Consider the following 13,315-nt stretch of genomic DNA (forward strand, 5'->3'; position numbering starts at 1 on the left):
AGTACAACTCGAGTGTAATAATTTTTTGAATAATTTAAATTTTTTTATATAAAAATAATATAATTTTTAGAATAACTTAATAATTTTATTTTATTATAAATTTAAAATTTTTATATAGAATTAATATATATATATATATATATATATATATATATATATATATATATATATATATATATATATATATATATATATATATATATGACTAACTAAAATAAATGATAAGGAGGAGGGAAGAGAGAGAGAATAGTATAAAATGAATAAAAGGAAAAAAAGGAGAGGATGAGGGTGATGAATGAACGAGAGGGAGAGTGAGACGACGATGAAATAATAGAGAGAAAAAGAAGAAGATGTCGTTGGAGGTGGAGTGAGAGGAGGACAAGATGGTGGTGGAGAAGGACGACATGAAGTCGAGACGACAGTAATTTGGGAACGGAAGTATTGAGGTTATTTGAAAATAAAAAGAAAAATCTAAGACTAAAGAGAGATAAATCAAATACTTAGATTTTTATTGATTTGGCTTATGTCAAATAAATCGATTTAACCCAAATAACCTAATGATCAATGGAATTGATTTTCTTGATTTTATACAAAATATTTTGATTATAATATTAAAAACTAAATATGGAAACATTATAGTATTCTTTTGGGTAGTACCTTCATTTTTATAATTTCTTAATAATATATATTTTTTGGATAATATCTAGAATACCTCTAATATCCTTCCTTTTTCTATATATGGATGGATCTGATTATATTTTTTTTGTAAAATTTATACAAAAATATTATGTTACAATATTTTAGTACTATATTATAGTGTTTTTTTAGTATTATTTAAAATAGTATAAAAGAATTGTAATTGGACTTCCATAAGATAAGAAAAGGGGGAAAAAGGGAGGGTGGGGTGCTTTATGTGAAAAAACTAAAAGGAAAAATATTTTTTTTTCAGACTTCGTTTATTATCATTTTTTATTAATTCAATTGCTCTATCATATTTGATTAAGAAAGGGATGGTTAGATTATCATTTATAATTCAATTGCTCTATCATATTTGATTAAGAAAGGGATGGTTAGATTATCATTGTATTGCACTTTTCAATTCATAATTTGACTAAAAAAAACTTAGTATAAATATGAAGATAAATATATTTGTGAAAATTTATAGAATGAATTGTCAAAAAAACAAAAAAAAGTTACTAGCTTTAGTTTTATTTTATTTTTCTCAAAATTTCAACGTCATGCCTCCTTTATTTAATTGATTATTTTTCGATGGATCAAAGCATACCAAATAAATTAAACCAAATTAAATTAAATTATGTACCTATAAAGGTTAAACTCTCGTAGAAGTTATTTAACGATTACCAATGGAGGATGAACAATCCCAACACAATCAATCCGAATATCTCAATAGAAACATACTCAATTCATTCGGATATTGAATAAGAGCATAGATCTATCGAATATAAGTGTAGTATCACTGTGCCTAATGCTCTAATAATTGGTTAGAAGTCAAACACAAGTTTTATAGAAATTTAACATTGTTTGCTAATAGGGTTTTATGTGATTATTTGCTGAGTTAAATATATTTAAACCATTTCTATTTGGAAACGAGTATAAGAATGTGCATTTTATAAGTATAAACAATGTAATTTTGAGTTTTAAGGATAGTCAAGTCATAATCAAATGTCTATCACTATGATCCTGATTTATGTGTGGAATGATATAAATACCCTCATAATAAAGGGATAACAACATGAAAATAGTGAATGCATAATATTTTTCCTCCTCCTATTTTTAATGTGAATTTTGAGATATTTAAATGTAAAATTGTCATATATATTTTTAAATGCTTCTGAAAATGTTAATTTATTAATTTGTTACTTTAAGATTTGACAAATTCAAATAGTGAAATTGTATGTTAATTTAGAGGTATTTAGATTCAAATTTGACTTACTTTCAGCATGATTTGGCACATTGTACCTTTCAAAATTTGAATATTATAAATATTTCTAAATCTATGATCGATTTGGAGCTCACAAGATGATAATGATGATGATGATGATGATGATGATGATAATGATGGAGATGTTAACATGTTGGTCGAGTAATGATCATAGTGACCATCCATCCATTGTTATGGAAGAGAGAAGCCAAAGACCAAATTGTTTTTGGAGACGATGCATGCAAGTGTATTACTTGGAGGAACATAGTTTACAGGCAGATGATGTGACTACAGACATCTGACACTCTAACGAGGCAGCCTCAGCTCCCGCAATCCATGGCGAGATTGACAGATGAGTGTTGGTCGCTGTAATCAATCAATGAATCGATCAAAACCAATCCAAGACTTTTCTCCGACTGCACACTTTTTGTCCTCTCTATTTCTTCCAAAAGAACGAGACCACATTACATGTACGTCCCTCACCTCCACCTCTCACAGGTCAATGCCAATGTAGAGTCATGTCGACAGCAAAAGAAAAGCATGCAGGGATCTGCAAATCCTTGGAATAACACATTACTGACTCCGGAGCTCACTGCGTTTTGTGGGTTCATGGAATTCTCAGCTGCAACGCTGATGATCTTTAAGGTACAGAGAGCAGATCGGGAGATGCAGGCTGTGAAACCAAGCATCGACTCGAAACCCTAATGATCCTTATCAGAAAGGAAGGAATTCAAATGCCTCAGATCTAGATATCCAACCACTCTCCATCAATTGTCAAAGCATGACCAACCAAGATTCTTCAGAGAGATTAAAAAGGTCTACCGATACCGAGTTGACTGACTTACATGGATCCCAAGCATCTGCCACGCTCGACGCAAGTGTCAAATCGATCGATGCCTTCCCGGTTACAGGATTAGAGCCGCTGCTTGGGGCAGAAATCTTTTCTTTCTTTCTTGTTGACTCGAGAGGACAAGGAGTCAAAAGATTGCCCACCACCTTATCCTCATCATCACCTCTCGAACTTGACGGACCACAAGCAACATTAATGTCTATTAATCTCACGACACATCTAGAAAACACTCATCGAACTCCTCTCCTTGTGATGCGTATGGTGCAACCATCGTAAAAGCTAACCTTGGTTTATAGATAGATCTACAACCAAGGAAAAGAAAGACATCGAGTTGACCTCGATCATGGAATCGATGCCACCAACCTGTCTCTATGGATTAAGATGGTCCATGGCCTATGTTATACATTATTATTATTGTAAATGATCTCCCTCCTCACCATCATTGAAATCTAAGGATATGGCCATCTTCAAATTGAGAGCTCCCCTAGGGTGTAAAGTTCTTGTCATGGGCCCCTTCCCCTGTCTCTATCCTCATTACTTCATTTTGGAGTCTTCCGTAGGAAATATCAATATAAATTTCATTTTACGCATGCATATCTTCATTTAATGTTAGAATTATAAGCCAATAATTGGAGGGAGATGTTTTAAGAACATGACCTTCATTGTTTTATTTTTCTTTTATAAAATATCATAAATAGGACGTTTGAAGATTTTAATTGCTATATATTCATTGCCATATATCCAGTAATTTTTTTTATAATTTAATCTTCGTCACTTATTCTTGATAAAATAATAAAATAAAAAGTCTGATAGCTAATCACACATCGTGTGGCGAGGGCAAATCGACATCATCAGCCGTTGGATCGTGATCGGACCACCACCATAGTTGTAAGATTCACTCTCTGTCATCTATTTGTTGCCTTCCTGATAGTTTAATTTGATGCCAGAAAAGGCAAAAAGAAATCTATTTGTTTGCACCTCAAAATCGACCGAGATCTCCCGTACGCCGCCCACGTGACGTGAGCATGGCGACGCCGTTACGCGAGCTGGCGTCGGGATCTCGGTTACGGCAACCGCGCTGCGCTTACCGCGAGGCCAGTGAGGCCTCTAGACGTTGATAGTTGGCGATTTGATGTAAAAGAACACGCGAAACAGTGTGAAAGTGATGTCACTACGGTGATCCGACCGCTCTCTGTTAACAGACTTGGCCGAGCTGGCGATTTGACCTCGTTTGCGTTGACCGCGGCGTCAGCTCACCTCCTCGAAAGACGCCAAAATGCGTTAGTCTGCGAGTCGGTGACCGTACGCAGCTTACCTCCCGCTTAGAACGGTGTCAAAATGCTAAAATTTCCAGACGGTGACCTCACTACATGTGTTGATCATCCATACCCGTTGAACGGCGCAGTAATCGGAGACTCCGTGACCGCCGGGTAGCTCACCTCCATCGCCAACGGCGTCAAAAACCGCAAAAAAAAGCCCATTCGAAGGTAAATTCACCAAACCCTGTCGTCGGTGATTGGACCTCACAGGATCGGCTAAGAGGCCCCACAATTCGGTTATGATAACCGGTAAGCAAGCTCACCATGCTCATCCAAAACGCATCGCAGCGGTGACAGGACCTCGCCGCGGTCTCCGTTATCGGCATCGAGTGGCGTGTCCGTCGACTGCTTTTTCTTTTATATATATTATATTTTTTATTCGATTTTTCGCCTTTTTGACTTTTTCGCCCCTCGCTGGTGCTTTATTCCACCGCCAATTCCCACCACCACCACATCGTCTCCTCTGCTTCCTCCTCGGCGAGCATGCTCACGCTCTTTCTCCTAGTCGAGGTACATCGCATCGCATTGTAGTCCTCCGGCTTCGCTCGCTCCTCTTCGGCGCCGCAAACCAGCGGTGGCTCCCTGTTTGGATATCACCCTGCGAACTCGTTGCATGTCCTCTGCGTTTGAGGGTTCGCGGCCGTCTCTGCTTCTTTGTCTTTCGGGAGAGGATGGAGAAGAAGCAAGGGTTCTTCTCGGCGCTGCGGGAGGAGGTGGCGCGGGGCTTGTCACCCGCCAGGGCGAGGGCGAGGTCGAGGTCGGAGAGCCCGCGGCGGAGCCCGTCGCCGGTTGCGAATCTTCTTCTTCCGCGGCGGTGGAAGCGGCAGCCCGCGCGGGGATTCCCCGCGGAGCTGTTGGTGCCGGCGTCCGGGACCCTGGCGCCGCTGGCGGAGGGGCCGGAGGGGGACGGCGGGGACCCGAGGAAGGAAGGGTGGGGGCGATGGGTGATGGGCCAGCTCTCCCGCGCGCCGTCGGTCTCCGCTCCCTCCTGCCGCAGCTCTGACCTCCGTCTCCTCCTCGGCGTCATGGGGGCGCCGCTCGCCCCCGTCCACGTCTCCCTCGCCAACCCCCTCCCTCACCTCAGCATCAAGGACACTCCCATTGTGAGCACCCCTCTTCCTTTCATCCACTTGATCTTTTTCCCTAGCGGAAAGTTTCCTTCACTAGTAGCTTTGGATGTCGTGTGGTAGGTGAAAGCGTCAGCAAATTCCAATCTTGCTGCATTTAGTCAAGCTATTACGGTCATCTTCTCAAATTGGTGGAATTTCCACGGAGTTTTGTGATTTCACACGATATTTTAATGCACTTCCTGCAACAGATGCATCCGCTGTCCATCTAATTACTACTCGTTTGCGTCCTGATTGCGTTTGTTCGTCTCTTTGGATAGTAATTGGGGGTAATCTATTGATATTTTTCCGTGATTGGCTGTGGAAGGAAACGTCGACGGCTCAATACATACTACAGCAGTACACAGCGGCATCAGGTGGGTTGAAGCTTCTGAGCTCCATCAGGAACGCGTACGCAATGGGGAAGGTGAGGATGGTGGCCTCGGAGTTTGAGACGGCGACTGGGATCATCAAGAATCGTAACTCACCGAAAGATGCAGAATCTGGTGGGTTTGTGCTCTGGCAGATGGCACCGGACATGTGGTACGTCGAGTTGGCTGTTGGTGGTAGCAAGGTCCGTGCCGGTTGCGACGGCAACATCGTTTGGTGCCACACCCCCTGGCTCGGTGCGCATGCCGCCAAAGGCCCCATTCGACCTCTTCGTCGAGCACTTCAGGTAGAAAAGCAGTGGATATAGATAGCATAAGCTACAGTCTCATGTTGTTTTTGATACCAACTTGTGTTTTCTGCTTGAACATTGCCGGTCGGCAAAGCTAATTATTATCCATGCTGGCGTAACCACGTAGGGTATTGATCCATTGACCACGGCCAGCATGTTTGCCGATGCACAGTGCATCGGGGAGAAGGAGGTCAATGGAGAGGATTGCTTCATCCTCAAGCTCTGTGCAGATCCACAGACATTGAAGGCTAGGAGCGAAGGTGCTGCAGAGATCATTAGGCATGTGTTGTTTGGTTACTTCAGCCAGAAGACCGGGCTTCTTACTTACATCGAGGACTCCCATCTGACTCGAATCCAGTCGAGTACCGGAGGTGATGCCGTGTATTGGGAGACCTCCATTAACTCCTCCATCGATGACTACCGTGCTGTCGAGGGTATGATGATTGCCCATTCAGGGCATTCAGTGGTCACCCTTTTCCGGTTTGGTGAAGTGGCCATGAGCCACACTAAGACAAGAATGGAGGAGGTGTGGACCATTGAGGAGGTGGCTTTTAATGTTCCCGGACTCTCGATGGACTGTTTCATTCCTCCAGCTGATGTAAACCGTGGATCAGTCGGTGAAGCTTGCGAGCTACCTCAAGTGGAGAGGGAGAGGGGGAGAAACGTTATGGCTGGAAGTCATCGGGCGAAGGTCGCAGCTGTGGAGAGGTCGCACAATGTTGCCGACAATAACATCCTGTGGAGGGTGGAGGTCTAACGTTGAGGCCATGGTGGATCGGAAGTGAACCAAATCTGTTCATAGTCGTAGTAGTTCTTTTGCTTGGTTGACTGACTCACCATCGTAAACCATGGGTTAGTAGCATAAACTAACTTTAGGGAAATTGGAGTCTGCCATCTAAATAATGTTCTGTAAATAGGAGCATAATCATTCATGGGTCCATCACCTGCACGCTCGAAGTGAACTCCTAGAGCCTTGGTGCAGAATTCTTTCTTTACGCCATCCCGGTTTGGTCAAGTCAGTAGTTATGTGATGTAGTCGAGGTTTCTCTTTTGCTGTTCTTCTCATCGTCTCACGATGAGGTGCTGCCTTGGATAGCAAAGGATCAGAAGAATCTCTTATGAGATGGTTTTAAGATTGAGGGGAGTCTTTCATGTGTGTTTTGCTTGTTTGCTAAGTTGTGTTAAAAACTGTGGAGGATGAAGAAAGCCGGCAGATGTAAACTTAAGATTAGATTGGATTGGATGTTGTTGGGGGTTGGGAGAGAAGTTTTCCTGACCCACTGCAATCACATTTTCATACAAACAAGTTGATGTATCTGATGTCGATATTTATTTATCAGATAATGTTTTTGTTTGGCTTTACCGGAACTCTCTCGTCTCCTCCTCCTCCTCATGGCAGCTTAAAGGACCACCACCCCCCATGTGGTTCTTCCATCGCATTCATTGCCTTTATATTTCAGGTAGCGTGAGAAGACTTCATATCTCTATATCTGCACCTCTGTATCTATCGTGTTTGGAGGGACTCCCTCCAGGTTATGGTTCTGACTGAGAAGCACTCTCTCATTGAATGTCTAACCTGTTTCTCTGGTGGGGAGGGTGTCCTCTGGGAACAAAGAGGAGAAGACACAGTGAATGAGAATTTAGTAGTGTTCACCGCCCTCTTGCAGATATTATTACCCCCCTTGAAGAAAGGGAGAAGTAAAGATGATGGGTGTGGGGAACCATTAATGTTGTTATTGTCGAGCAAGTTGTGACCACCTCCTCGTTCATGGCTGCTGCTGCTGCTGCTCCTCTTTGGTTTGTTTGGTTGGGTCTCCCATGCCAAGCATGACGATAAGGAACAAACATCACTTGTTTTGCATACGAGACTTCTTACTGTGCTTTCTTTGTGGCCTTACAGTTTCTACTGGCAGTATCAACTTTAATTGATGTAAAGTAGGTTTAAAACTCAGTAAATGGGGAGGAGAGTCTTACCTCACTTGCTCATTACCTTCCACGGAAGGAACAACTCAACAAATCATATGAGGAAGCTGAAGCACTAATCCAATTATTTTTTTATTCGAGTTTTGTTTTTCCTCGCATTCATCAAATTCTAAAATCAAACAAAAGTAACATAGCCTGCCCCATCGATACTGCAAATGCTATGGTATGGTAAGATCAAGATTAAAACTGATTCAACATGAATATGGCACACCCCTAACAAAGACTGAGCACTTGCAATTGCAGTAGAGGTGAGTCTTAAATTGCATACAACACAAGCATTTTGCATCAGTTGATGATAACTACCATGTTCGGAATAAATAATTTAAGAATGAAACATGTCTACAATATCTTGAGAAGATGATGGTGACGAGAACAAGAAAACACTTATGCACACCAAAAAAATCTACAGATTACTCCTTTTAACTAACTCACTAGGCGATCGGGGTGGGTTCCAAGAATAACATCGTGCACATTAATCCTGGCGGCGGCCTTGTGTCAAAAACCCTAAGCCTTTGCGATCTTTACCATGTGCATCATCTTCGTCAGCCGTTATTCGAAAACCCATCTTCTGCAACTAATGTTAGATCATAGGCTCATGGAACACAGAGATGTCCTTTATTTAAAATCCCATCTTCTGCAACTAATGTTAGATCATAAGCTTATGGAACACACGATATATATGTTACGCATAATGTACTCATACCAGAAGATCTGCACTTTGCATCGATTCAACTGGCCCAAGAGGGTCTTCTGCTCCATCGGTATTGAAGGAAAAAATGTCAACGGGTGCACTAGTGCAGTCATGATTGCTACTATTGAATCCGGAATGACCACCTTGGCGGTGCTGATCAAGATAGACCACTATCACAGTGATGTCATCATGAAAGTGACGCCTTATTCCCTTTCCAATCTGTTTTATATCGTCATATCTTGTTTCCTTCTTCCTTGCAGCCTCATTAAGAGCGGCTCTGACCAATCGTTTTGCTATTCCCTGCATGAGTTTCAAGGAAGAACACCTTGCTTTTACACCAAAAGAAATGAAGAGCTGTTAGAAAGCATGCTAGATAGAATTCAAGGAGCTTACTGCTCTTGGGTTCTTGAATACTATATCGACGGCAGCTTCATCACTTAATTGCTCCCAGAGTCCGTCTGATGCAAATATCAAAAATAAGTCATGCGGCTTAAGCTTATGGACTCGTATGGATGGCTCTGCAGTTATGACGGGCCTCTTCAATGGCAGAGGAGAAACAAGCTGCTGGAACAATGGATCCCTACTGAACTCGGGTTTCTTTAGGTAGATGTCACCAATAGACCTTGAGACCTAACATGCAGAAGAAAAAACAAAAGTCACTCCATATTTAACAATGATGACTTCATAATTCATAATAAATAAATCTTGCCAGGAATATTATAAAACTACAACATTTTTCACAATGGTATATTAAAATATCAAAGTACATGTTCACATATTCTCAAAAGCTGATCATAGTCTTATTTGCTTCATTTGATGTTAAATGTGCCATCAGTATGTATTGCTGCGACAGCGATACACTGCTTTACCGAAAAATGGACATAGGCCCCAAAAGCAACAGTTCTGCCTACCAATTAGTTTTTATTAACTTGCATTCTCAAAATAAGTTAATTAACGACTTGAAATAGAGTACAAAATGTATTAGAAAACCAACAAGGATGTGTGACCAGAGAAAACAAATTTAAAAGTTATAAACAATGTGCCTGCGATCAGTCGGATCAATCCTTCACAGACATAGGGAATTTTAAAATTCACCTAAAACAAGGAGATGAAATTCACATGCTGAAGAACATTAATCCAACTCATAAATAAAAAGAAAAGGAGGGGAAAAAAAACAAACAATCGATCTTTTGTATAAAAGGGACAACTAAATTTACATCCGGAGAAATTATTATATTTGAAAACATTTGTTTAATTTGAGACTAGTGCTTTACAATATAAAAGAACAAAAGAGAAATCTAGCATTTCTTGGTACAAATATGTTTGGTAACTCATGAACCTTTGCCACAAGAGCATAATTTTGGCATCACATATTGATAATTACCAAGGCACTGCCAAGTTGCTACCAAGCCTAATAGTTTGGCTCAAGGTATTCTTCTGACAGAAGAGGACAAAAATTATTTGATGCATTAGCAACAAGACCGGCACTCTGATGAAAGCTCACACAAATACCCTGGTATTCATCAAAATGCATCTCCAATCCCACAAACAATCGATGAGCTTTTTAGGATCCTGGTATTCATCGATTCTATATCAACACATGATGAAAGCTCACACAAATACCCTGTAGGTAATTAATCCTCAGGAAATGCTATTTAGGTTGACTTAATCACTCCATAAGATTTTCTGGAGAGACGTGGTCTCTTGTAGTCCGGATGTGTGGGGCCCATATCATAATTTAGAAAAATTTACTCTACATCAGATGCATATATAATATGGACATATTATCAGACTATGGTCCACTCGAACATTGCAAATAAAAGTTTGAATCACAAGACCATCAATTATGGGAATAATGAAAAGAAATTGCACTGAGGTTACGGATTGATGGCACAAGGTGAATTCATAAAAATCTCGCCCATAGGACCAAGCAACTATACTGTTCAAGTCTTCTTTCATATGACGATAGTGGTTATTGATTCCAGACGACCATGATCAAGAGGTGTACATGCACAACATAAAAGAAAACCTTCTCTGGAGAAGAACGGAGATGATAACCAATGTGCAGACACTCGGCCACAGCTACTGAAATTGTTAAGCAGAAGGGAGGAGGGCCAGAAGAGGCAGAAAATAACAAATTTCAGCTGAGATGCTTATCATGGATCGAATTAATGCTCTTCTTTTAATTGGACTGAAGCGACTGAGGCAATCAAAACAGTGACTATTAACCATGGGCAGCATCTACTGACCTGAATGATCCCTTTTATCCGCCAGGCGCCACGGGTGTGGACGACGATTTGCTTGTCATCAGGATGCAGCTCAGCGACCTCCTTCCTGACTTCCTCCACGGAGACATTGTGGTCGGTCGACAGCCGCTGGGCCACCGCGCCCCTCCCATCCAAGCCCCGGCGGCCGAGTACAGCCCTGGAGTCCCCCAGATTGGCCACGTAGAGCGCGTCGCCAGCGATCGCCCCGACGAGGCAGCACGACCCCACTGACGCAATCTGCGGCCGCAACAGCCACGACCGCTTCACCAGATGCAAGAAATCCTTCTCGGTCGCGTCGAACGCCTTCTTGATCACCTCCACCGACAAGCCCCCTTCCTCGGAAGCGAAACCTGCTCGGTTCGAAGAGGGAAAACAAAAAGGTCAAACTTTGATCAGATTGACCCTTACAAGATCGAATTTGATGAAGGAATCGATAAAAAGGAGGGAAGAGGAAGTTACTTTGGACATAGGGGAGCAGGCGGTTGCTGACGAAGCGAGACGCCTCGGGTCCGCCGTGGCCGTCGTAGACGCCGACGAAGGTGGCGAAAGGGGAGTTGACCACCTGGCCCTGGTCCTCGAGGGAACTGTTGGCCTGGACGACGGCGATGGAGAACTCGCCGGAGGTGTGAGGCTTGAGGTCCACGTCCCACAGCAGCCCGTCGGCGCCACTGATCCTCCTCCCCAAGCACCGCTCCAGCGGCCTCAAGCACGAGCGCAGCATCACCACCGGCGACGCACGACCTCGATACTCCCGATGCTACGCCTGCTATCAAGCTGGAATCGTTTTTCGCCGCAGCAAGCGCTGGTAGCTAAAACGATTTCCGAGATCACCAAAGCCGGGACCTTTCTTCGCTTCCGCGCAGGATAGTAGACGGGACCGAAGTCTTCCGACGTGTTTGCTTTGCTTCGGTTCGGAGTCTTGGAACGCAGAGATAGTGGAAGCGACTGCGGGGAGAGGTTGAAAAGAGGGAGAGAGGTATTTGACGCTGAAAGCGAAGAAAGTTGGCGTGGAGAACGCGTTGAGGAAGCCAAGTGGAAGCAAGATGCGACTCCATCTCTTTCTTCTCTCTCCTTCCCCCTTTTACATCTGTAGTGCGCTCGCTTATTGGTGCTGCGGCTGAGATGATCACTGACGTGTTGCTTACAAGGAACACTGTGTTATCAATTCCGGAGAAGAAGAAGACGACGACGACGACGAGGAGACATGGGATTCCTGCACCCTGCAGTCAGTTGGACTCACTCGAGAGATTAGAACAAAACAAGAACGTGCGAGTCAACAGAAGACTTGTATATATATACTAGGGCCAGATTTCAGCATTGCCGATTGCTTCGTATTTATGCCATTCGTTTTATGGATTCCTCTTTGAACCTCTTCTACGTATGTTTGAAGTGACAAGCTACGACTTGGTGAAATGCTGAGTCCTGTCAATACTCACTGATTCAAGTTTAAATGGCAAAAACAGATTACTTATTTCGTTGACTTTCTCTTTTTAAGTTTTAATAAGGACAGGATTCTTGTGCTTTCCTCCTTTTTTTTATCTATCCATCCAGTAGGAACATGCCTCAAAAGAGCATCCGAAATAAGGAAAATTAATATTATTGTAGACGAATAAATTAATCAACAAACACGGACATGCACAGGTACCAAAAGATGACCGCCTGCTTCAATTCTCCGCCTTAATTTATATGGAAAACGCTATAAATAAATAAATAAATAAAAAACAACAACAACAACAACATACCCGTCAGCTACTTTATTTCCCCGGCTCAGTTGCTTATCATGAACTTGCACTAAAACCAGTGCACATGTAGCCCGCCTGATTTGACTGACTCAGTGTGTTGACTCTATATTTTGTGAATGGCCGGCCCGCTATAATAACACCCCTCATCAATGCACAGTTGTGGTCAACCTCGGAACGTTTCGGCTTAGGGAAAGTAACGATTTCTGATGGAAGATTCCAGAGTGGGACAGATTGATGTGGTGGTCTATGTCTGCCAAACTATCCACCGGCGGATTGAAAAAGAGGACTTTTTATGATTTCCGGCTCATGTTCGGAAATTCTAACCCAAGAATGAATTCCGCTCCGGACTTCACTAGCTCTTTAGGGAATTGCATCGCGAGTTAAGTCGGGGTACGAAAGACTCGGTTCTTGGGTTATGGAAAGATGGACCCTCCTCATAACCGAACCTTTGCTCTGGCGCATCAACATCAGATTTGGCCCACCACCCACCCCGTGGGTGCAGCCGATGCACCCAAATCCTTCTGACCCCACCCGCATTGAGGCACAACCTTTTCTGTAGTGGCATGCGATTGTGTCGACGAGGAGTCAAGCCTAAGAGGGGACCGGCGTGTAGGCAACATATAGGGCCAATGGATAAAGTAGGTTGAAGAGAAGGATACGATACTAGAGACAGACCTCAAGCACAAAACGATTAGCGAATTAACGAGAGTAAAAGGAAGAGGAACATACACTTTTT

General features: G+C 42.7%; 2 protein-coding genes across 2 annotated transcripts; one reads left to right on the forward strand and one right to left on the reverse strand.

Annotated features, from left to right (window-relative positions):
• Positions 1–4,525: 4,525 nt before the first annotated feature.
• LOC135606238 (uncharacterized) lies at positions 4,526–7,258 on the forward strand. The gene is made up of 3 exons (XM_065097193.1): positions 4,526–5,214; positions 5,546–5,893; positions 6,024–7,258. Exons 1-3 carry the CDS (start codon positions 4,783–4,785, stop codon positions 6,651–6,653), a joined length of 1,410 nt encoding a protein of 469 aa, XP_064953265.1. The 5' UTR covers positions 4,526–4,782; the 3' UTR covers positions 6,654–7,258.
• A 910-nt stretch (positions 7,259–8,168) lies between these two features.
• Positions 8,169–12,408, reverse strand: LOC135606240 (probable protein phosphatase 2C 78). Its single transcript, XM_065097194.1, has 5 exons — positions 11,297–12,408; positions 10,820–11,187; positions 8,964–9,200; positions 8,583–8,870; positions 8,169–8,519 (listed from the first exon to the last, which is right to left on the reverse strand). The coding sequence occupies exons 1-5, from the start codon at positions 11,556–11,558 to the stop codon at positions 8,499–8,501; spliced, it is 1,176 nt and encodes a 391-aa protein (XP_064953266.1). The 5' UTR covers positions 11,559–12,408; the 3' UTR covers positions 8,169–8,498.
• Between the last annotated feature and the right edge of the window lie 907 nt (positions 12,409–13,315).

The sequence above is a fragment of the Musa acuminata genome, chromosome BXJ2-2, assembly GCF_036884655.1.
Source record: "Musa acuminata AAA Group cultivar baxijiao chromosome BXJ2-2, Cavendish_Baxijiao_AAA, whole genome shotgun sequence".
Taxonomy (NCBI): Eukaryota; Viridiplantae; Streptophyta; class Magnoliopsida; order Zingiberales; family Musaceae; genus Musa; species Musa acuminata.